Source organism: Mustela nigripes, chromosome X (genome assembly GCF_022355385.1).
Source record: "Mustela nigripes isolate SB6536 chromosome X, MUSNIG.SB6536, whole genome shotgun sequence".
In the NCBI taxonomy this organism is placed as follows: Eukaryota; Metazoa; Chordata; class Mammalia; order Carnivora; family Mustelidae; genus Mustela; species Mustela nigripes.
In genome coordinates, this window is record NC_081575.1 from 90,871,197 (window position 1) to 90,895,590 (window position 24,394).

Consider the following 24,394-nt stretch of genomic DNA (forward strand, 5'->3'; position numbering starts at 1 on the left):
ACTGCTTCAATCTCATTACTAGATATTGGTCTATTCAGGTTGTCAATTTCTTCCCAATTCAGTTTATAGGTTTCCAGGAATGCATACCTTTCTTCTAGGTTGCTTAACTTATTGGCATTTAACTGTTGATAATAATTTCTGATGATTTTTTCTATTTCCTTGGTGTTAGTCTTGACCTCTCCCCCTTTCATTCATTATTTTATTAATTTGGGTCCTCTCTCTCTTCTTTGGGATTAGTTTGGCGAGTGGTTTATCAATCTTAATGATTCTTTCAAGAACCAGCTTCTCGTTCTGTTGATGTGTTCTACTGTATCTCTAGTTTCTTTCTCATTGATCTCTGCTCTAATCTTGATTATTTCCCTTCTTGTGCATGGGGTTGGCGTAATTTGTTGTTGCTTTTCCAGTTCTTTAAGGTGTAAAGAGAGCTGATGTATTCTGGATTTTTCAGGTTTTTTTGAGGGAAGCTTGGGTGGCTATGTATTTCTCCCTTAGGTCTGCCTTTGCTGTATCTCAAAGGTTTTGGACTGATGTGTCTTCATTCTCATTGGTTTCCATGAATTGGTTAAGTTCTTCCTTGATTTCCTGGTTGATCCAAACATTTTTAAGCAGGGTGGTCTTTAGCTTCCAAGTGTTTGAATTCCTTCCAAACCTCTTCTTGTGGTTGAGTTCCAGTTTCAAAGCATTGTGGTCTGAGCATATGCAGGGAATAATGTCGATCTTTTGGTATCGGTTGAACCCTTATTTTTGACCCAGTATGTGGTCTATTCTGGAGAAAGTTCCATGTGCCCTTGAGGATAATGAGTTTTCTGTTTTAGGGTGTAATGTTCTGTATATACCTGTGAGGTCCATCTGGTCCAACGTGTCATTCAAAGTTCTTGTTTCTTTACTGGTTTCCTGCTGGGATGATTTGTCTCTTACTGAGAGGACATGTTAAATTCCCCTACTATTAAAGTATTCATATCAATAGGACTCTGTATTTTTATTAACAGTTGGCTTATGTAGTTGGCTGCTCCAATATTGGGGGCATAAATATTTAAAATTATTAGATCTTCTTGGTGGATAGACCCTTTAAGAATGAGGTAGTATCTTTCTTTATCTGACTACAGTCTTTAGTTTAAAATCTAATTTATTTGATATGAGAATCACTACCCCAGCTTTCTTTTGAGGCCCATTGGCATAAAAGATGCTTCTCCATCCCTTCACTTTCTGTCTGGATGTATCTTTAGGTTCCAAATGGGTCTCTTGTAGACAGCATATGGATGGGTCCTGTCGTTTTATCCAGTATGTAGCCCTATGCCATTTTATGGGAGTGTTTAGGCCATTCATGTTGACAGTGATTATAGAAAGATACGTTTTTATTGACATTATGTTGCCTGTGAAGTCCTTGTTTCTATAGATTGTCTGTCAATTTCTGTTCTATGTCACTCTTGGGTTCTTTTTTCTTTTATAAACCCCCCCTTAATATATGTCGTAGTGCCAGCTTGGTAGTCACGTACTGTTAAACCTTGCCGGTCTTAGAAGCTCTTTATCTCTCCATCAATTTTGAATGTCAGCCTTGCTGAATAAAGTATTCTTGGATGCATGTTCTTCTCATTTAGTGCCTGAAATATGTCTTGCCAGCCCTTTCTGGCTTGCCAGGTTTCTGTGGACAAGTCTGGCATTATTCTAATGGACCTTCTTCTGTACATAAGGACTCTTACCCATAGCTGCCCTCAGCAGCTCCTGTCTAAAACTATGATTTGTGAGCCTCACAATTAAGTCCCTTGAGGTCTTTCTAGATTTGTGGATTTTGATGGCTGTTCTTCTTGCCCCTAGGACCCGAAGGCTTGTTCCTTTCCCCAGACTGGGAAAATGTTCATCCAGAATTTGTTCAACTATATCTTCTAGTCTTCTCTCTTTCTCCACCCACTCAGGGATCCCAATAATTCTGACATTGGAACATTTCATCACATCATTTATTTCCCTAATTCTGTTTTCATGGCTTCTAAGATGTTTGTTGCATGCCTCCTCCTGATCCTTTTTCTCTACCATTTTGTCCTGTAGATCACTAGTTCTATCTTCTGTCTCGGTTACCCTAGCTGTTAGAGTATTTAGATTAGAATTGATCTCATTGATAGCATTTTTAACTTCTGCCAAGTCGGGTCTCCCTTTTGCCCTTAAAGATTCTATGTTGTCACTAATGGTTTTCTCCATCCTAGCCATTGCCTGGATAATTGTTAACCCTGACTCCCTTTCTGACATACTGTTTATGTCCATATCCTGTAGCTCTGATGGAGAGGGCACAGTCTCTGAATTTTTCCTCTGTTGGGTGTTCCTTCTCCTAGTCATTTTGGTGAGAGGTGGTTGAGGGAATGTATAGCTGAATGTATCAACCACGATCCTGCAAGGTGCACCCTGGAATGCTTCTAAGCAATCAGAAGTTGCCACCAAAAAGAAAGAAAAAAGATAGGGGAAAAAGAAAACCCAGCCAGAATGAACCCCAAAAGTAAGGTTTATAAGGTATATAAACAAAAACAAACAAAAAGACTGACAAAAGTAAATGACAAGGAAAAAAAAAAGAACTCGCCAAAATGAACCCCAAGAATAAGATTTCTATAATACCAGAAGAAAAACAAATACACAAAACACTGACAGAAGAAGATGGGAGGGTGGTTATAAATCCTGGATGTGGGCAAGGAAGGTTATTTTGGTTCTTCCTGGGTGTATCTTGATATCTTTGTTAAAGGACTCGACTTTCTAGAGATAAAGGGAAATTAAAACTGGTTTATATATATAGGGGTAGTATTGATTAGGGAAAGAGGATTACCTTGAAGCTTATATCTGTATGTATATTTTAAAAAGTAGAAAAGAAAAAGAAAATACAAGTATACATATGAAAAAAGTTCACGTTAAAAGGTTATTATGGAATATGTTGTATTAAACTTCTAGTTGTAATGGTAGGTAGGTTAAAGAAAGAATAAGAATCGTGAGAATGAATTTTTTAAAAAGCTGTATCTATGAAATAGGTTTTAGGGAAATACTGGGAGCTTAATATATTCTTTTCTTCTGATATTGGGGCTTTACAGTTTTATGGGGACCCTATGGTGGTGTCCTCTCCTTCTATCTGCTGGCTTTCTGGGGGAGGGGCCTGCCATGTTGTTTTTCAGTCATTCTCGCTTGGGTTGAGTCCTCCTGCCCCATATCAGGGGGCTGGGCTCTGTGGAAATCAGTTTTTCAGGCTTTTGTTCTCTGGAGGTTCTTGTTCTTTGGTGGCTTTTTGCAGCTTTTCAGAGATTTCGAGGAAAGCAAACTGCACCCAGACCTCTTTCTCAGAGAAGCCTCAGTCAGCTCCCATCTGGTTGGTCCAGAACACACAGACTCCCCCTCTGCAATCTCCACTGAACCATGCAACTCCCATAGGCAGTGCACATCCCCAGCCACCGTCTCAGGGGTTGCCCAAGTGCCTGCCTGTCCCGGCACCCCCGTACCAAAACCATGAGCGATAATGGTCCAGGGAGCCCACTTCTGGGGGCTGCCCTTTCCAGGACTGCTGTCTGAGGACCAGGCCAGGTGTGCTCATTCACTTGGCTACCCCACATCTGCTTCTGCCTCCAAGGGATCCCTTCCAGAGATGGAGCTGAGTTCCTTCAGGCCCGGGCTGGGAGCATCCCGACCCTTGGCCGGTCCTAGAGACTGCCAGCTAGCACCTACATGGAGCTCTCTCAGGTGCAGGTGGGGAGTGTGGTTCAGATTCCAATTGCACAGTGTGTGCAGAGCACAAAAGGCTGTGGTTCTAGAGAGCGTCCACCAGACTACCTCAAGCTGTGCAACCCTGGGGGCTCCAGGACCAGGAACTGGAGGCTGTGCTGCCACACTCTCTCTGGCATGGGTGGTCGCCAGTTGTGGCTGTCCTGGGTCCATGGGCTTAGGCCCAGGCCCGTGACCACCAAATTCCACCAGTTGCCCCTGAAGATCTTTTGCTCTTTGTGAGTGCTTTTAACCAGACTCCAAGTCAATGCTGGTCTCCAATCACAGGGCACTTTCGTATTGGGGTATTACTTTCCCATGGGTGGTGGCTCCCTCCCCCTTCTGTTTATCCTCTGATATTAGTCTGTGCCTTCCCAGTACGCTTAACCTGTCCACTGTTGCCATCTGCCCCTGTAGAGATCCAGCAGTGTATAGTCCTACATCTCAGCCTGATTTCATGGGTGTTCAGAGGGTTCTGGTAGCTATTTAGCTCACTTTAGGGGACCAGTTGAAACAGGGTCTCCTACTTCTCCACCATCTTGCCCCTCCTCCCATAGTGGACATCTTTTATCTTGTTTATCCTTTAATGTATTTTTAGTACTCTTGTCTTTAAACCTTCATACTAGCTTTATGTGATCAATCCACCAATTTTACTATATATTTACCTTTACCAGTGAGTCTTTCTGTTATGAATTACTGCCCTTTCATTTCAGCTTCAAGAATTGTCTTTAACAGTTTTTTGTAAGGTTGGTTTAGTGGTAATGAATTCCTTTAACTTTTATTTGTCTGTAAAAATCTTTATCTCTTTGTATTCTGCATGATAACTTTTACTGGTTAGTCTTCTTGGTTGGGAGTTGTTTTTTTCATTGTTTTCGTTTTTTGTTTTTTGTGTTTTTTTCCCCAGAACTTTGAATGTATTGTTCCTCTCCCTCTGGCCTGAAAAGTTCCTGCTGAAAAATCTTAAGAGGGATCATGGGGGTTCCCTTTGCACTTAAAAAGATAGTTCTCCTTTGCTGCTTTAAGATTCTCTTCTTGACTTTAACCTTTGAAATTTTAATTATGCTGTGTCTTGATATGTGCCTCTCCTTGGGTTTCTCTTATTTGAACTCTCTGTGTTTCCTGGATCTGGATGGATGTCTGTGTCCTTCTTCAGATTAGAGCTGGGTTTAGCCATTACTTCATCAAGTAAGTTTTCTGCCCCTTTCTCTCTCTTTTCCTTCTGGGGTCCCTACAAGGTGAATGTTAATCCAGTTAATGTCCCATAAGTCTATTAAGCTATTTTTACTGTTTTCTTTTTTTTCCTTTTTATTGTTGATTGGGTTCCACTGCCCTGTGTTCAAGTTCATTGATCCTTTCTTCTGCTTCATCTAGTCTGATCTTTAACTACTCTTACATTTTTTTTAATCTATGATTTGAAGTTCTTACTCTGCTCATTCTTTCTTCTCCCCAAGTTCAGTGAGCATCTTTATGACCATTACTTTGAACTGCTTATCAAGTAAGTCACATATCTCCATCATTTCATTGTATCTTCTTTATAGAACTGACTTCCCAGTTATTAAGAATCTACTATATGCCATTGCCACATTTGCTTCTCTCTGGGTCTTTTCTCTCCAAGTATTTTCAGATATAATCGACCTCCATCATTGTATGAGTTTAAGGTGTACAGCATAATGATTTGACCTACTGTGGTGATCACTTTACAATATATGTAAGTTAAGTTGGCATCCATCAGCTCATGTATATACAATAAAACTGGAAATCAAAAAGAAAAAATTTTTTCCTTGAGATGTAAACTCTCAGGTTGTTCTCTCCTAACAACTTCCATACATATCCTACAGCAGTGCTAGCTGTACTCATTGTGGTTCACATTATATCCTTAGGATATATTTATTTTGTAACGAAGTTTCTACCTTTTGACCACCTTTCTCCAATTCCCCCTCCCTCCCAACTCCCAAAAATCAAAAGATAGCTTTTCCCAAGAATTTGGTGTTTTGTTGTTGTTGGCATTTCACATATAAGTGAGATCAAATGTTATTTGCCTTTCTTTAACTTATTTAACTTAAGATAGTGTCTTCATGGTCCATTCATGGTGTTGCAAACGACAAGGTTTTATTCTCTTTTGGCTGAGTAATATTTCATTGTGTGTATCTCCAATTTTCTTTTTTTTTAAAGTATTCTTTAAAATACTTATTTAAAATACTTATTTATTTGACAGAGAGAGATCGCAAGTAGGCAGAGAGGCAGGCGGGCGGTGGGGAGAACAGACTTTCCACCGAGCAGAGAACCCAATGTGGGACTGGATCTCAGGACCCTGAGATCATGACCTGAGCCAAAGGTAGAGGCTTAACCCACTGAGCCACCCAGGCGCCCCTCTCCTATTTTCTTAATCCATTCATTCATCAATGGACACTGAGGTTGTTTCTTTGTCTTGGCTCTTGTAAACAATTCTGCACTGAACAGTCTTCTAGTGAGTATCCTTTGGATAACTATCCAGAAATGGATAATCTGGGGGGTAACCACCATATTATTTTCCATAATGACAGCACCAATTTACGTTCCCACCAGCAGCGCACAAGGGTTCCCTTTTCTCCACATCCTTACCAGGACTTGTTATCTTTTGTCTTTTTGCTGATGGCATTCTAACAGGATGAGGCTATCTCATGATTTTGATTTGCATTTCCCCGATGAGTAGTGACGTTGAGCATCTTTTCATTTGCCTGCTGACTTTTTGTGTATCTTCTTTGGAGAAATTTCTATTCTGATATTTCCCATTTTTAAATTAGATTATTTGTGGGAATTTTTGTGAGTTTTTTTTAATTATTTAAATTCAATTAGCCAACATATAATATATAATAATTTTCAGATGTAGTCTTCAATGTTTTATCAGTTACATATAACACCTAATGCTCATCAGTCACATCACATGCCCTTGTTAATGCCCATCACCCAGATACTCCATCCCCCCACCCACCTCCCCTCCAGCAACACTCAGTTTGTTTCCTAGAGTTAAGAGTCTCTCATGGTTTTTCTCCCTGATGACTTCCCATTCAGTTTTCTTTCCCTTCCCCTATGATCCTCTGTGTTCTTTCTATATTCCACATATGAGTAAAACCACACAATAATTGTCTTCCTCTGTTTGACTTATTTTGCTCAGCATAATACCCTCCAGTTCTCTCCACAATGGTGTAAATGGTTAATATTCATCCTTTCTGATGGCTGAGTAATATTCCATTGTTCTGTTTTGCTATTGAGCTGTAAGAGTTCTTTATATATTTTGGACTATAAACCCTTACTAGATATATGGCATACAAATATTTTTCCCATTCTGTAAGTTTTATTTTCACTTTTTTTTGTTTCTATTGCTGTACAGAAGCTTTTTAGTTTGATTAGTCCCATTTTGTTTTATTATTTGTGCTTTAGGTGCATATCCAAATCAATGCCAAGACTCCTGTAAATGGGCTTTTTCCTTAATTTACCTTCTAAGAATTTCATGGTTTCAGGTCTGATGTTTAAGTCTCTAATCATGCCAAGTTAATTTTTGTGGGTATAAGATACAGGTCTAATTTCCTTTTTTTTACATGTGAATATTCAATTTCCCCAGCACCATTTATTGATGAGACTGTCTTTTCTCCATTGAGTATTCCTGCATCCCTTGTCAAATATTAGTTGTCTGCATATACTTGGGTTTACTTCTGAACTCTCAAGTCTGTTTCATCGATCTGTGTGTCTCTTTTTATGCCAGTAGAACAGTCTTTTGATTCTATAGCTGCTTTGTAGCATAGCTTGAAATCAGGAAGTGTAATGATTCCTGTTTTGTTCTTTTCAGGATTGCTTTGGATATTTGTGTTCTTCTGTGGTTCCATAAAAATTTTAGGATTTCTTTTTTTTACTTCTGTAAAAAAAAAAAATCCATTGCAATTTTGATAGTGATTGCATTGAATCTATAGATGGCTTTTGGTAGTATGCACAGTTAAACAGTATTCTTTCAATTTATGAATACAGGATAACTTTTCATTTAATTGTGTTTTCTTTGACATCACTGCCTTGTAGTTCTGAGTAGAGATCTTTCACCTCCTTGGTTAGTTTATTCCTAAGCATTTTCTGTTTTATTTTTTAAACATTTTATTTATTTATTTGTCAGAGAGAGTGAGCACAGGCAGACAGAGAGGCAGGCAGAGGCAGAGGGAGAAGCAGGCTTCCTGCTGAGCAAGGAGCCCGACGTGGGACTTGATCCCAGGATGCTGGGATCATGACCTGAGCCGAAGGCAGCCTCTTAACCAACTGAGCCACCCAGGCGTCCCTGTTTTGTTTTGTTTTGTTTTTTTAATTTTATTTATTTATTTGAGAGAAAGAGTAAGAGTACAAGCCAGGGGAGGAGCAAAGGAAGAGGACCAAGTGAACTCCACACTGAGCACAGAGCCCGATGTGGGGCTCAAACCCAGGACCCTGAGGTCACAACCTGGGCTGAAATCAAAAGTCAGACACTACCGACTGAGCCAATATCAACATCAGGGATGTTGGCTTATCCTTTTCTGGCTGTGGTTTTGGGGTAATGGTGGCCTCATAAGATGAATTTGGAAGAATTCCCTCCTTTTCACCTTTTGGGAAGAATTTGAGAAGGATGAATTTGGTAAAACTCACCAGTGAAATCATCTTGTCCTGGGCATTTTTTTGTTGTGAGGTTTTAGATTACTGATTCAGTCTCCTTACTAGTATTTAGACGATTCACATTTTCTTAAAGATTTTATTTATTTATTTGAGAGAGAGAAAGGGCATGAGTGGGGTGAGAGGCACAGGGAGAAGCAGACTTCCTGCCGAGCAGGAGCCCGACATGGGGCTCAATCCCAGGACTCTGGGATCATGACCTGAGCCATAGGCAGATGCTTATCTAATTGAGCCTCCCAGGCACCCCAGATTATTCACATTTTTAACTTTTTCTTAATTTAGTATTGGTAGTTTCTATGTTTTTAAGAAGTTTTCTATTTCTTCTAGGTTGTCCAGTTTTGGGCATGTATGTGTTCATAGTAGCCTCTTGTGATTCTTTATATTTCTGTGATATCAGCTGTGACATCTCCTTTTTCATTTATAATTTTGTTGATTTGGAACCTTTTTTACTTTAGTCAGTCTAGTGATGTCAATTTTGCTTATCTTTCAAACAAACAACTCTTAGTTTCGTTAATTTTTTTCCTATTTTCCTGTTCTATGTTTAGTTTATTCCTACCCTAATCTTATTTCCTTCCTTCTACTAACTTCTGGCTCAGTTTGTTTTTCTTTTTCTAGTTACTTAAGGCATAAAATTAGGTTGTTTATTTGGGAAATTTCTTAATACAGGCTTTAAAAAATCTTTTTTATTTAGTTGACAGAGAGAGAGAGAGAGAGAGTGAGAGGGAATACAGCAGAGGGAGTGGGAGAGGGACAAACAGGCTTCCCTCTGAGCAGGGAGCCCGATGTGGGCCTTGATCCTGGGACCCTGGGATCATGACCTGAGCTGAAGGCAGCCGCTTAATGACTGAGCTACCAAGGCACCCCAATATAGGCTTTTATTGCTATGAACTTCCTTCTCAGAACTGCTTTTGCTGTATCCCTTACATTTTGATATGTTGTGTTTTCATTTTCATTTGTCTCAAGATACTTTTTTTATATCCCCTTTGATTTCTTCTCCAATACAGTGGCTGTTCAGGGAAGTGTTTGATTTCCATATATCTGGGCATTTCTACTTTCCTCTTGTTACGGATTTCTAGTTTTATATCATTATGTTCAAGGAAGATACTTGGTAGGATTTTATCCTTACTGAACTAAGACTTGTTTTGTGGCCTAATATATGGTCTATCCTAGGAGATGTTCCATGAGTATTTGAAGAATGTGTGCTCTGCTGTTCTCAAATAGAAAGTTCTTTGTATGTTATTTAGGTCCATTTGGTCTACAGTATTGTTCAAATCCACTGTTTCCTTATTGGCTATCTTTGGAGAGTGTATGATCTCTCCGTTGTTGATGGAGGGATATTAAAGTCCACAAGTATTATTGCTGTTTATTTGTCCTTTTAGCTCTGCTTTTGCTTTATATATTTAGTTGCTCTGATGTTGGGTACATCAATGTTTTCAATTTTTATATCTTCCCGATGTATTGATCCCTTTATCATTACATAATGAACATCTTCATCTCTCTTAAGATTTTATTTATTTATTTGAGACAGTGCACATATGAGTACAGGGCGGGGCACAGGGAGAGAGGGAGAGAGAGAAGCAGACTCAGTGAGGATCAGGGGGCTGAACACGGGGCTCATTCCCAGGACCCTACCCTGAGATCATGACTTGAGCTGAAGGCAGACGCTTAAATAACTGAGCCATCCAGGTGCCCCTTGTTTCTTTTTACCATTTTTAGGTTAAAGTGTTTTGTATTGTACAAGTATAGCTACTTCTCTTTTTGTGGTTCCCATTTACTCGAAATATTCTTTTTCACCCACACACTCTGAGCCTCTGTGTGTTAAAGGCTAATGTGAGTCTCTTGTAGGCAGCGTATAGTTAGATCTCTTAAAAAAAAAAATCCATTCACATATTCTTTTGATTAAAGAATTTAATGTGTTTACATTTAAAATAATTATTGAGAAGAATGTACCTTCTATTTTGTTATTTGTTTTCTTTATGGTTTTGTAGATCTATTGTTTCTTAAATCTTTACCTTCTGTCTTTTTGAGTGTGTGTTTGATGTCTTATGGTTTCAATATGCTTTGACTTCATCATGTTCTTATGTACAATTACTACAGGTTTTTCCCTTGTGGTTACCATGAGGCTTAAGTAAAATATCTTAAAATTGTAACACTCTATTTTAAACCAATATCAACTTAACTTCAATAGAATTCCTAAGCTTTATACTTCTACTTCTCCTCCCTTTCACATTTTAGGTTATTGATGTTTTCGTTCATATGTTTTTATATTGTGTAACTAATAACAGATGATTGTAGTTTGAGTCATTTTTACTCCATTTTTTAACTTTAAAACTAGAGTTGTAAGTGAATTAAGCATCATCCTTACCATCCAATTTTGATCATATACTTTACCATCAACTGTGACTTTTATGATGTCAGCTAAGTATTATTTTATTTCTACTTAATGAACTCTGTTTAGCACTTCTTGTAATGCAGGTCTAATGGAGATGAATTCCCTCAACTTTGGTTTGATCAGGAAAATCTTAATCTCCCCGTTTCTGAAGAACCCCTTCACCTGGTATATTTTGCTTAGCTGACAATTTTCTTTTTCTTTCAACATTTTGAATATGCCAACCCATTATCTTATGGCCTGAAAAGTTTCTGTTGAAAAATGCACTAATTATTTTATGGGCTTCCCTTGTAAGTAACTTCTCTCTTCTTTTGCTGTTTCTCAAATTCTTGTTTGATCTTTGACTTTTGACAATTTACTTGTGGTGTGTCTCAGTATAGCCCTATTTGAGATCATCTGGGCATCTTTGATCTGAATCTCTATTTCTCTCTCCAGGTTTGGGAAATTTTCAGTGATTATTGTTTTAAATACACTTTCTGCCCCTTTCTCCCCTTTTTTCCTCCTTCTGGAATTCCCATAATGTGAATATTGTTTCTTTCCATTCTGTCCCATAAGTCCTTTAGGCTTTATTCCTTCTTTTTCATTCTTTATTCTTTTTTATCCTCTGAATAGTTTCAAATTCTGCATCTGCCAGGTCGCTGATTTTTTTTTTCCCTTCTGCATAGCCAAGACTGCTTTGGATGCTCTGTATGGAATTCTTCAGTTGAGTTACTATATGCTTTAACTCTATGATTTTTTTTCAATTTATTTTTTAAAAGATTTTATTTATTTGACAGAGCACAAAACAGGGGAAATGGCAGAGGGAGAGGGAGAGGGTGAGGGAGAAGCAGGCTCCACATTGAGCAGGGAGCCTGATGCAGCGCTTGATCCCAAGACCCTGAGATCATGACCTGAGCCAAAGGCAGATGCTTAATCAACTGAGCCACCCAGGTGTCCCTGTTTTTTTTTTTTAATTGTTGCTCTTTCTTTGTTGAACTTTTGAACTTCTTGTTTTGTTCATGCATTGCTTTCCTAATTTTGTTGTCTATGCATTCTTGTAGTTCACTAAACCTAGAATTATTCTGAATTCTCTGACCATTCATAGATTTCCATTTCTTTAGCATCAGTTATTAGAGCTTTATTAGTTCCCTTTGGAACTGCCATTGATGGGTTTCCTTTGCTGATTGTTTATGATCCTCGATTCCTTATGTTGGTCTGTACACATGTAGTAAGTGTTCTCTTCCAGACTTTGCAGTTTTGCTCTGGGGAAGATAGTTCCTCTGCAACCAGCTCAGTTTTGGTGTTTTGGCTGTGTCTGCTGGTAGTGTCTTTGGGCATGTGGGTCCTGCTCTTAGGGTATATTTTAGACCTATTTAGACCTTAGAACTGTTCGAGTTCTAAGGCCGGTGGTTGGGGGATGGGTGTGTGGACCACTACTGAGAAGAGCTGGATAGGACAGCTGGCTTGCTTTCTTACCTAAGTGAAGTTGTAGGATGGGCTGGATTCTCAGGTCAGGCTTATTAGGCAGGACTGGCTACTATCCTCAGCAGTAGAGCTATGACAGCTTCCCAGCTCTGGCGAGGGCAGGGCGCAGGATGAAACCCAGGGCCTGCACAGCTCACTGTTCGTGGACCTGAATGAGGCAAAAGCAGGCACTGAATGTCACGGTCAGGTGACTCTGCCAGTTTTGCTCTGCAGACAGGAAGAGTCATGGACCCTACCCTCTGTTCAAGTGCCACTCTAAGCAGGGTTGTCACACAGGCCACCTAGCAGCCCTTGTGCTGTGGGAAGACACCCTGGTCGGGCAGTCGGGAAGCTGTACTCAGCAATCAGGTGACGAATGAGTAGGTGGTGCCTTGGTTTCCCTGTTGGGTTCAGTGGGAGCAGCAGCTCCAAGGTTGCTAATGCTCTTCATTTCTGGTCTTGACTCCAGTCAAGCCAAGCCTCAAGTTCATGTCCGAACAGGACTACTGTGTTTACTCTGGTGGTAATCAGCTCTGCCCACCTACCTCCCAACTTGGGAGTGGTCCGGTTAGGTAGTGCCCTGGTGTTCTTACCAATCCTCCCTGTCAGAGGGAGGTGGATAGAAGCCATATTCCACAGCCGGTAGGGCCATGACTCATGCTCCTCTCTTGGCAGGACTGGAAGGGTTCACTTATGGCAACTCGCAGATTTGCCCAAAGAGGCTCCCTGGTCAGGAGTGGCTGTGAGTCTTGACCCATCATGGGTGGGGCAGTGAGTGAATTGTGCTGCCTGGGCATAGCCCAGAAAACCTCGAGGGTGGGGGGGAGAGTAAGAGCAAACAAAGATGGTGTCCCCTGGCCAGTGTTCCCTGAGCATCTCTGCAGGCCTCTAGATGTGCGCCAAGCCTGAAGTCCGCCCGTTTGGCCAAAGATCCAGGACAAACAGGCCTCTTTCACAGCCATACCAGGGTTGTGCCTCAGTTGGCTGTCCAGTTCCCTGGGGGTGGGAGCCTTCCAGGGACTCTGACTGTTCCCATCCCATAGGACCCAGGAATGCAGGCCCTTCCAGCCACCAGAGCCAGGCCATCACGGGGCATTTTGTGAGTGGCAGCCACAAAAGTCCAGGCACCAGACATTAAAAACTGGGGCACCAGTTTTTACACAGGTCCCCTCTGGTAGATGCTGTCGCTCTGGAGTGTGAACAGGGGAGAGCATGAAGGGACAGGGTCTGCCGTCCAAGGGAAGGGTTGCAGGCTGTCCTTTGAGGTGTATTTAATGAGAGGCAGCTGTGCTGATAAGCTCACAGGCCTCTTTCACATATGACTGAGCTACTGGGTCTGGCACCCCTTGCTGTGCCCTAAGGTGGTAGCTAGTGAGGAACCCTCTCTCTTTTGGTTCTGGCCTGGAGGACCACTAGCCGAAGCCCCACGAGACACCACAGTCGGGTGATAGGGATGGGTTCCCGGGTGGCAGCCATAAAAATCAAGTTACCAGACAAAGAAATAAGCTCCTTTCTGGAAGATAACCGTGAAGTAGAATGAGGCAGAGCTAGAGCCCGAAGATGGCATCCCCTGGTCGCCACTCCCTGAGGGCACCTCTGGAGGCCCCTAGATGCATGCCAATCTGGAAGTCTGCCTCTTAGGCCAAACCTCCTGGACAAGCAGGCAGGTCCCATTCTCAGAACGGATGCTGATAGGGGTGCCTGGGTGAGGGGCAGGGCTCAGTCAGTTCAGTGTCTGCCTAAAGGTTCAGGTCATGGTCCTGAGGTCCTGGGATCCAGTCCCATGTCGGGCTCCCTGCTCGGCAGAGGAGTCTGCTTCTCCTTCTCCCTCTGCTCCCCACCCCCACCGACTTGTGAGAGAGCTCACATGCTCTCTTCTCAAAGAAAATCTCAAAAGAAAGACTGCTAGACACTTTCAGTCTTCCTCTCTGCTGTGCTGTAGGAATTGTACTTCTCCAATAACTCTGTCTCCAATTTTTATGGTCCCTTGGGACCCAGAAATGCAAGCTCTCTCCTCCCTATGCCCAGCCTCTAGTGTCAGGCTCTCAAAGGGTGTCCTATGGGCAACAGGCATAATAGGTCCCCAGATGTCAAAACTAGGGCACCAGACAAAGACTGAAGCCTTTGATTACTGTGTCTTTTCTTACTGTGTTTGGGTTTGAGGAGCTTGGGATGAGGGATTGGGGGAGAAGCAAGGGCAGATAAGGGACTCTGGCAATACTCTTCTGTCCTTGAAAACAAATTTGAATTCTCTGGGGGGTAGTTTTGGATACCTTCTAGGATCTTCAGCTCATGCAAAGTCTCACCCCTTATGGAAAAACACAGACTGCCAACTTGCTTAGGTTTTCAAAATCTGATTGCTAAGCCATCTCCAAGTGGTCTCTCTATGAGGGTATTTAGGTTTTATAACCACTGGTTGAACCCCATTCTCTCCACTGTTTTCAAGAATGTTTGGAGCAAGCAAATAAACTACCCAGAGCAGAACACTGCTGTCGCTGGCACTCTGCAGTTTGACCTGGAAGTCTTTCTTCATGCTCACACTTCTCCCTTTGTTGTTGCATTTTTGTTTTGTTTTGTTTTTTTCAGCAAGCGCAGTGTAGCCTGGATCTTCGACACATCACGGTGGTGGAGCTTGTAGGTGTGTTCCCGACCCTCATCGGCAGGATAGGAGCAAAGATCATGCCTCCAGCCCTAGCCCTGCAGCTCAGGTAGGTGGAAGTCCTGGCCTTAAATTGTACCCTTACAATGTACTTTTTTTGGGATCATGTTCCCTGATTTCTTGCTACTCAGTATTAATTCCACGTAACCTTCAATGTTGAGTTGCTTGTAGTCTGAGTGTTCTAGGACCATGCTAACTGGCATGGTGCTGCGCGTGCGCATTTATCAGGTGGTGGATAATTTCCCGTGTTGTCTCCTTCCCCCTTTAACCAAGGGGCTATGCTTTGTCTTTTCTTTGTCTTTCTTTCTGCTGGGTGGGGTTGGCGTGGGTAGGGAAAAGGCTATGAAAAGGACTTACGCAATCCTTCGTGCTATTAGGAGAGCAGGCATCCGGTTAGCTTTTCCAGGCTTGGCCTCTTTTACCTCCGTGCTTCCAGGGTACTTGTCAATACCCCCATTTTAACAACTATATTTTCCTTTGGTAACACTTAACAAAGCTAGAATTGTGGTGCTCAGGCTCGGAGTCATGGTGCCTTCAAAAAGCAGAACTCAACAGCCAAAAGGTAATTTCAGAACAATCCCAAATATTTACTTGCCTCTCTTGACTACTGTGAAAAGGATAATTAGGCTAAAGCAAAACTGCTCAAAATCTTCCTTTCTCACCCATCCTTTTTCTCCCACAGTGCAAGGAGGGCTACGTGTTCATAGTCCACAGTCACTACTCTTCAAAGTCCTTCGGGGCCAAGGCTGGTGGTGGTCCCACCACCCTGTAGAGTCAACATTTAGAACACAGGAATTCCAGGTTTTTGCAAAGGGGTTGGGAGAGAGGACAACAAACCCTACCCCTCTTCCATGCTTCCTCATGGAAGCATAAGATTATTCTTTCCAAGTCCATTGGCTAGAATCCATCCCATGATTGCAACCAAACTTCAAGGCAGGCTGGACAGTGCAGCCTTTCCATATTCCCAGAAGAAGAAAATGAAAGAGGACTTGAGTCCCAGCTTAGATGTTCCAAGAGATTCACAGAGTTCCCTTGGGAGAGTGTAGGAGAGAAATACATCCTTAGCCAGTGACACAACAGATTATTTAACATGCTGTTTTCCATCTGCTTTTTGGCAACCCCCCTCCATGTTTGATTTCTCTCTCTCTCCCCAGAAAGAGCACCCCATCCATACTAAGATCAAAAACTCAGAGGGCAAGGGAGGGAAAAAGAAATGAAGATATCTGAATTATCTTTAGTTGGCTGAAAGAGGGAGAAGGTGGGGTATACTCAGAACCTTTGGGATATACTTTTTTTTTTTTTTTTGTCCTGCTGCATCGGCTAACACCTCTCCAAAGGTGACACGAGGTCACCCCAAGATCCCCTCAACATTTGCTATCCAGTACCTAGCACAGTGCTTGGAACCCTGTTGGAGCTAAGTAACTGGAGCAAATGACTCAAAACTAAGACAAAGTTAAAGTTACTATTTCCAGGGGTGAGCAGAGCTTCTCGGAGTGTACTTGGAGTTCTCTTTCAAGTTGAAAACCATAAACCTAGGGAGAGGACTATGTTGACATCTGAAAATGTATAACAAAAAATCCCAAAGTATGTGTTGGAAGCTGTTGGTAATTTAGAACTACTGGCTCACACCCTGTGCTCATGATTTTTTTACAAACCTGTCACAGAATCTGCTAGATGTTACTCTGTGGATTGCAGCTATACAGAGAGAGGGAATCTGGGTAAAATTCTGATGTGATTTTAAACGACTAGAATTTGAAGAACAGAAAAATCTGATTTAAGTCGTAGACGTTAGGATGACTCTAGAGCTCTGCGGGCTGGGGACGGCCAAAGCAACAAGAAAGTGCATATATGAATTATGTAGTGCTTCTCAAATTGAAGCAGCCTCTGAATCACTTGGAACACTGCTAAAGCATAGAATGGGGCCGCATGCCCACAGTCTTTGCTTCAGTAGGTCTAGGATAGGGCCGGAGGATTGGCACTTTGAGCATGTTCCCAAGCGTGGGCGAAGCCGCTGCTCTGGGGCTCACATCGTGAGAACCACGGGCCTCGTGGCTTTACAACTCTGAAGTGGAAATTTTGCAAAGCAGCCTGTAAAAAGAGGGTTAATCATGACTGGGGAGCCGGAGATAGTCCAGGTAGATGTCACGCAGAGAGGATCTGTCACAGGTATTACCTAATGGAGTCAGTGTCAGGACACATGTTCCCTTTATCAGACCGATCAGGAATAAGGGACTTGGCAGGTAGATGCTTTATCTTTTTCCCTTTGAATTCCACCCTAGGGTCTAGTGCAGATGAAAAGAGCCAAATTTGGCTAAGAATAGAAAGCATGAGAGAACAGGAGATGCAGAATGCCTGGAGAACCTAAAAATTCTCTTGTCTGGGTAGAATCCTACTTTCCAATAGCACTGAAGCCATCATGAAGCAATTGACAGGCAGCAGCAATACCTGGTGTTGCAAAGTTCCCACCTCCCTGTTTCTCACTCTCATGTGTTTTTCTTTAAAGATTTATTTTAGAGGGTGCATATGTGTGGGAGCATGCATGTAGAGGGGTGGAGGGGTAGAGGAAGAAGGACAGAATCTCAAGCAGACTCCTTACTGAGCGTGGAGCCGGATGCAGGGCTTGATCCCAGGACCCTGAGATCATGACCTGAGCCGAAACCAAGAGTTGGATGCTTAATCTACTGAGTCACCCAGGTGTCCCCAGCGCCGATGTTTTGGAGACCCGAAGGTCTGGGCAAACGCATGTTCCCTAGAGTAACTTTCCAGCAATTGCAAGGGTGATAGGGAAAAAGGAGGCCATTATTTTTATATGCATATTATTTTTGAGTTATAATTGACACTACATGAGTATACAACATAATGATTCAATATTTGTATATATTGCAAAATGATCATCAGACTAAGTCTAGTTAACAACCAGCACCATATGTAGTTACATTTTTTTCCTTGTGAAATTTTAAGATTTAGTCTTAGCTACTTTCAAACACGTAATATGGTATTATCAACTATAACTGCCATGCCTTACATTAATCCCCATGACTTATTTTAGATCTAGAAGTTTCTACCTTTTGACCCCCTTCACACCTTACCCACCCACTAGTCTGTCCTTTGTATCTATGAGGGTTTTTTTTGTTTGTTGTTTTAGATTCCACATGGTATTTGTCCTCTGATTTATTTCACTTAGGATAATCTCCATAAGGTCCATCCATATGGTCACAAACGGCAACATTTTCTTGTGTGTGTGTGTGTGTGTGTACCATATTTCCTTTAGCCATTTGCCCATCAATGGACACTTATGTTGTTTCCATATCTTGGCTCTTGTACATAATGCTGGAATAAAGATGAGGGTGCATATACCTTTTCAAGTTAGTTTTTAAAGTTTTCTTCAGATAACCCCCTAAAGGTGGAATTGGGCCATTATATAGTTACTAATTTTTTGAAAAATATCCATACTGTTTTCCAAAGTGGCTGCATCATTATACATTGTCACCAACAATGCCCAAATGTTCCCTTTTCTCCAGAACCTCACTAATGCTTTTTCCTCCAAGATTGATTAATTTGAGGTGGGGGAGGGGAGGGGGGACAGAGGGAAAAGAGGAGGGAGAGAGAGCATTAAGCAGATTCCCAGCTGAGTGCAGAGCATAAGTCAGGGCTCAGTCTCATGACCCTGAGATCACGACCTGAGCTGAAACTGACTTGGATACTCAATGGACTGTATGACCCAGACACCCCACCAACACTTACTATTTGTCTTTCCAATAGTATCTGTGCTAACAGGAGTGACGTAATACTTCCCTGTGGTTTTGGTTTCCACTTCCCTGCTGATTAATGATGTTGAGATTGTTTTCATGTATTTGATGGCCGTGGGTATGTCTTCTGTGGAAAAACATCTATGCCATTCCTCTGCCCATTTTTAATTTTGTGTTTGTTGTTTTGTTACTGAGTTGTATGTACTTTTTATATGTTTTGGGTATTAGTCTCTTCTCAGATATGAGTTGCAAGTATTTTCTCCATTTTAGTACGTTGCTTTTTCATTTTGTTGATAATGGCCTCTGCAGAAACTTTTTAATTTGATATATTCCCTCTTGTTTGTTTTTGCTTTTGTCGACTTTACTTTTGTGTCAAATCCAAAAAAAGCATCATGGTGAAGATGGATTTACTAACTATGTATTCTCCTGTATGTTAGGGTTTCAGGTCTTCCATTCAAGTCTTTAAGGCATTTTGAGTTTATTTTTGTATACAGTGTATGGCAGTGGCCCAGTTTTCCCAATAATATTTATTGAAGAAATTGTCTTACCCCATTGGAAGCTATTGGCTCTTTCATCATAAATTAATTGGCCATGTGTGTATGGATTTATTTCTGGGCTCCCTATTGTGTTCTACTGTCCTATGGGTCTGATTTTATGCCAGTACCATACTGTTTCAATTATTATGGCTTTGTAATATATTTGGAAACCAAGGAGCACACTGCCTCCAGCTTTGTTGTTCTTTCTCAAAACTTTTTAGCTATTCAGCATCTTTTGTGCTTCTATACAAATTTTAAGGATATTTTTGTTCTGTTTCTGTGAAAAAATACAATTAGAAGAATCTGTATATTCCTTTGGGTAGTATGGACATTCAATAATATCCCAATTCATGAGCATGGAATGTCTATTTTTTTTCCTGTGTATTTTCTTCAATTTCATTCATCGGTGTCCTATAGATTTCAGTGTTCAGGTCTCATACCTCCTTGAATTTATTCCTAGGTATTTTATTCATTTTCATGCAATTGTGAAAGTGCTTATTTTCTTTCTGATATTTCATTATTATTGTATAGAAGTGCAAAAGATTTTTTCATCCTGTAATGTTACTGAATTCAGGTATTCACACTTTATTAGTGCAATCTTTAAGGGTTTTCTCTTTCTACATATAATATGTCCTCTGCCAATAGTGACACGTGTAGTATTTCCTTACCAATTGGAGGCCTTTGATTTATTTTCCATTCCTAACTGCTGTGGGTAGGATTTCTAATACTCTGTTAAATAATAGTGGTGAGAGTGGGCATCCTTGTCTTCTTCCTGACCTTACTGGAAAACCTTTAGCTTTTCAACAGAAGTATGATATTAGATGTGAGCTTGGCATATGTACCCTGTGTTATGTTGAGGTTTGTTTCCTCTGTACTTTGTTGAGAGTTTTCATCCTAAACAATATTGAGCTTTGCAAACAGTTTTTCTGCATCTATTGATGAGCTTATTCTTTTTATCCTTCATTTTGCAAATGTGTTGTAACATGTTAACAGATGTTGAACCATCCTTGCATCCCTGAAAGAAGCCCCATTTGATCATGGTGAATGAACCATTTAATGTATCGTTGAATTCAGTATGCTAGTGTTTTCTTGAGGATATTTGCAACTATGTTCATTAGGGATATTGGGCTTTCCTTCTAATGTCTTCATCTGGTTTTGGTATTAGGGAAATGCTGGCCTCATAAAATAAGTTTGGAAGTGTTCCCTCCTCTTCCATTTTTAGGAACCATCTGGGAAGGATTGTTACTATTGTTTGCTATAATTTACCATTGAAGATGTGTGGACCTGGTCTTCTGTCTGGTTGGAAGTTTTTTGATTACTTATTCAGTATCCTTACTAGAATTTGGTGTGTTCAGATATTTCCATTCATGATTCAGTTTGGGAAAGTTTTATGTTTTTAGAATTATATACATTTCTTCTGGGTTGTCTAATTTGTTAGCATATAATTGCTCATAAATAGTCTATGGTTTTCTGTATGATTTTCTGTATTCTTACGTTATCAGTTGTAACATCTCTTTCATTTCTGATTTTACTTATTTGAGCCCTCAAATTTGAGCCCTTATTTGAGCTAGATTCTTGGTGACTCTAGCTAAAGATTTATCAATATTACTATCTTTTCAAAAAGCTAGCTCTTCTTTCATTGATCTTTTCCATTGTCTTTTTAATCTGTTTTATTTATTTTCACTCTGAACTTTATTTCCGTTCTTCTATTTTGGTCTTTACTTGTTCCTTTGCTGGTTGAGGTGTAAAGTTACATTATTTATTTGATTTTTTCTCTACTTGAGGTAGGCATTTATCACTATCAATTTTCCTCTTAGAACTGGTTTTATTACATTCTATGAGTATTAGTATATTTTCATTTTTTGGTCTCAAACTATTTTGTTGATAAATATAATTTTATTGACTTTTTTCTAGAGAACAAACTAACACATAAAGTACTATATATTTTAAAAGGCCACTAGTCACACGAAACATTCTCCAGAATAGATCACCTATTAGGCCACAAAGTATGCCTTAACAAATTGAAAAAGTGATAGTCATACCATGCATGCATCTTTTCTGGCTACAATGCTATGAAGCTAGAAGTCAACCACAAGAAAAAAATCAGGAAAGACCACAAATACATGGAGGTTAAAGAACATGCTATTAAACAATGAATGGGTCAATCAGGAAATCAAAGAAGAAACAAATGAGAATGAAAACAATGGTTGAAGACCTTTGAAATGCAGTAAACCCAGTTCTATAAGGGAAGTTCATAGCAATACAGGCCTACCTCAAGAAGCATGAAAAGTCTCAAAAAAACCAAATGTTTTACCTAAAGGAGCTAGAAAAAGAACAAACAAAACCCCAAACCAGCAGAAGGAAGGAAATAATAAAGATTTAGATCAGAATAAATGGTATAGAAACTAAAAGACCAATAGAATAGATAAGTGAAACCAGGAACACAACCTAGAAGGTAGGGATGAATACTGAGAAACCTATAACCTACCAAAGCTGAAATAAGAAGAAAGAAAAAACTTGAATAGACTGGTTACCAGCAAAGAAATTGAGCCAGGAATCAAAAACCTGCCAACAAACAAAACTCCAGGGCGAGATATCTTCAAAGGCAAATTCTACCAAACATTTAATGAAGAGTTAGTACCTGTTCTTCTCAAAATAAGGAAAACTTCCAAATTCATTCTATGAGGCCAGCATTACCTTGACACCAAAACCAGAAAAAGACACCACAAAAAAGACAAGTACATGCCAATTTCTCTGATGAACTTAGATACAAATGTCCTCAACAAAATACAAGTAAACTGAATCCAATAATACCTTAAAAATTACTGCAGGGCACCTGGGTGGCTCAGTCGTTAGGTGTCTGCCTGAAGGTTCATGAACCCATAACAATCCTAGAGAACACAGACCATAACCTCTTTGACATCAGCCACAGCAACTTCCTTCTACATATGTTTCTTTTTTTTAAGATTATTTATTTATTTGACAGAGATCACAAGTAGGCAGAGAGGCAGGCAGAGAGAGAGGGGGAAGCAGGCTCCCTGCTGAGCAGAGAGCCCAATGCGGGGCTCTATCCCAGGGCCCTGAGATCATGACCTGAGCCGAAGGAAGAGGTTTTTAACCCACTGGGCCACCCAGGTGCCCCTACATATGTTTCTTGAAGCAAGGGAAACAAAAACAAACATGAACTACTGGGACCTCGTCAAGATAAAAATCTTCTGCACAGTGAAGGAAACCATCAGCAAAACTGAAAGGCAGCCTACTGAATGGGAGAAGATATCTGCAAATGACATAGCTGACAAAGAGTTAGTATTCAAATACATATAGAACTTAGGCAACTCAACACTCAAGAAATTATCTAATTTTAAAATGGGCAGAAGACATCAACAGACATTTTCCGGAGAAAACTTACAGATGGCCAAGAGACACATGAGAAGATGTTCAACATCACTCATCATCAGAGAAATGCAAATCAAAACCACACTAAGCTATCACCTCACACCTGGCAGAATGGCTGATCTCAACAGAAGAGACAACAGGTATGGATGAGGATGTGGAGAAAGGGGAACCTTTGTGCACTGTCGCTGGGAATCAAACTGGTGTAACCACTGTGGAAAATAGTATCAAAAAGTTAAAAATAGAGCTACCCTCTTATCTAGCAATTGCCCTACTAGGTATTTACCCAATCAATACATTTTACGTTTTTGATGTCACAACTACATCTTTTTATCTTTTGTATCTCTTAACTTACTGTAGTTACAGTTCTTACTACTTACATGTTTTAACCTTTTATACTACCTTTATGTGATGAATCCACTAGCTTTTCTATATATTTACCCCTACCAATGAGATGTATACTTTCTTATGTTTTCTTGTTACTCATCAGTGCCCATCCTTTTCAGCATAAAGAAGTCCCTTTACCATTTCTTGTAAGGTTGTTTTAGTGGTGATGGACTCCTATAGCTTGTCTGCAAAACTATGTCTCCTTCAATTCTGAATAATTTTTTTGAATAGACTATTCTTGGTTGGAAGCTGTTTTCTTTGAACACTTGCAATGTATCATGCCACTCCCTTTGGCCTGCAAGGTTTCTGCTGAAAATACATGCTGATAGTCCTCTGGGGTTTTCCTGTAGGTAACAAACTGTTATTCTCTTGCTGCTTTTAAGGTTCTCTCCTTGTCTTAACTTTTGACATTTTAGTTATAATGTGTTTTGGTGTAGATCTCGGGTTTCTTTTTACTTAGAATTCTCTGGGCCTCCTTGATCTGGTTGTCTGCTGCTTTCCCATGTCAGGGAAGTTTTCAGTCTCTTTATCTCTCTCCTCCTTCTGGGACCTCTTGTGTACAAATAATGGAATCATATATGCAAATGTTAGTCTGCTTGGCATTGTTCCATATGTTCTGAAAGCTATTTTGTTTACACATTCAGAGCAGCAAAAAGAAAAAAGAACTTTAAATTCTTCTGCCCTGCCTTTGAGTTCACTGATTATTTCTCCATCTAGTTTCTTGTTGAATTCCATACACACACACACACACATTTTTTACATAATGGTTTTAATTTTTTTTATTTAATTTCATTTTTTCAGTGCCCCAAGATTCATATATTTTCACATTTTGTTGTTGAATTCTTCAGCTCTGTGACTTCTGTTTGATACTTTTGTATATTTTCTTTTTTGGAGTTCTCAGTGGACTAGACCGTTCTTTTTCCAAGTTCTGAGAGCATTTTTATGATCATTCCTTTGAATTCTTGATCAGGTAAACTACTTTTCTCCATTTTATTAAGGTTTATTTTCCAAGGTTTGATCTTGCTACATTGTTTGGAGCATCTTCTTCTGTTGTATTAGATGAAACAGCCGTTTCTCCCACTGTTGAAATGGTGGTCTTATATAGGAGATGATCCTTATTGGTCATCTGTTGCTGTAGCTTTTGATGGTCTCTCAAACCTTTCTGAGTCTCTAAGCAGACTATTTTATTGTCAGTAGCTTCCAATATCTGAGATTGTGCCAAAGGTAAGAATCTTAGCACTTCGATTCAGGCTCATTAGAAGCGAGCCCCCCAAACAGCAGCTGTTAAGGTTACAAACATATATACAGTGTTGTAGCTCCACTGGTAAGTGTTAGCTCCACTGGTCATCTGAGCTGCATGATCGGGAGGTGTCCCCTGGGTAGCAGTCAAAAACCTGGGACCTCAGACAAGTGCACAAGCTCCTTTCTGGGACATATGGGTGAGCTG

The 24,394-nt window shown here is 40.4% G+C and overlaps 1 protein-coding gene across 2 annotated transcripts in view; it reads left to right on the forward strand.

Annotated features, from left to right (window-relative positions):
* Positions 1 to 24,394, forward strand: part of SRPX (sushi repeat containing protein X-linked) — a 119,854-nt gene that overhangs the window by 90,881 nt on the left and 4,579 nt on the right. For both annotated transcript variants that reach the window (XM_059384579.1, XM_059384580.1), the window contains one exon: positions 14,810 to 14,931. In XM_059384579.1, the coding sequence (XP_059240562.1) occupies positions 14,810 to 14,931 (122 nt within the window). The remainder of the gene's footprint in view (positions 1 to 14,809; positions 14,932 to 24,394) is intronic.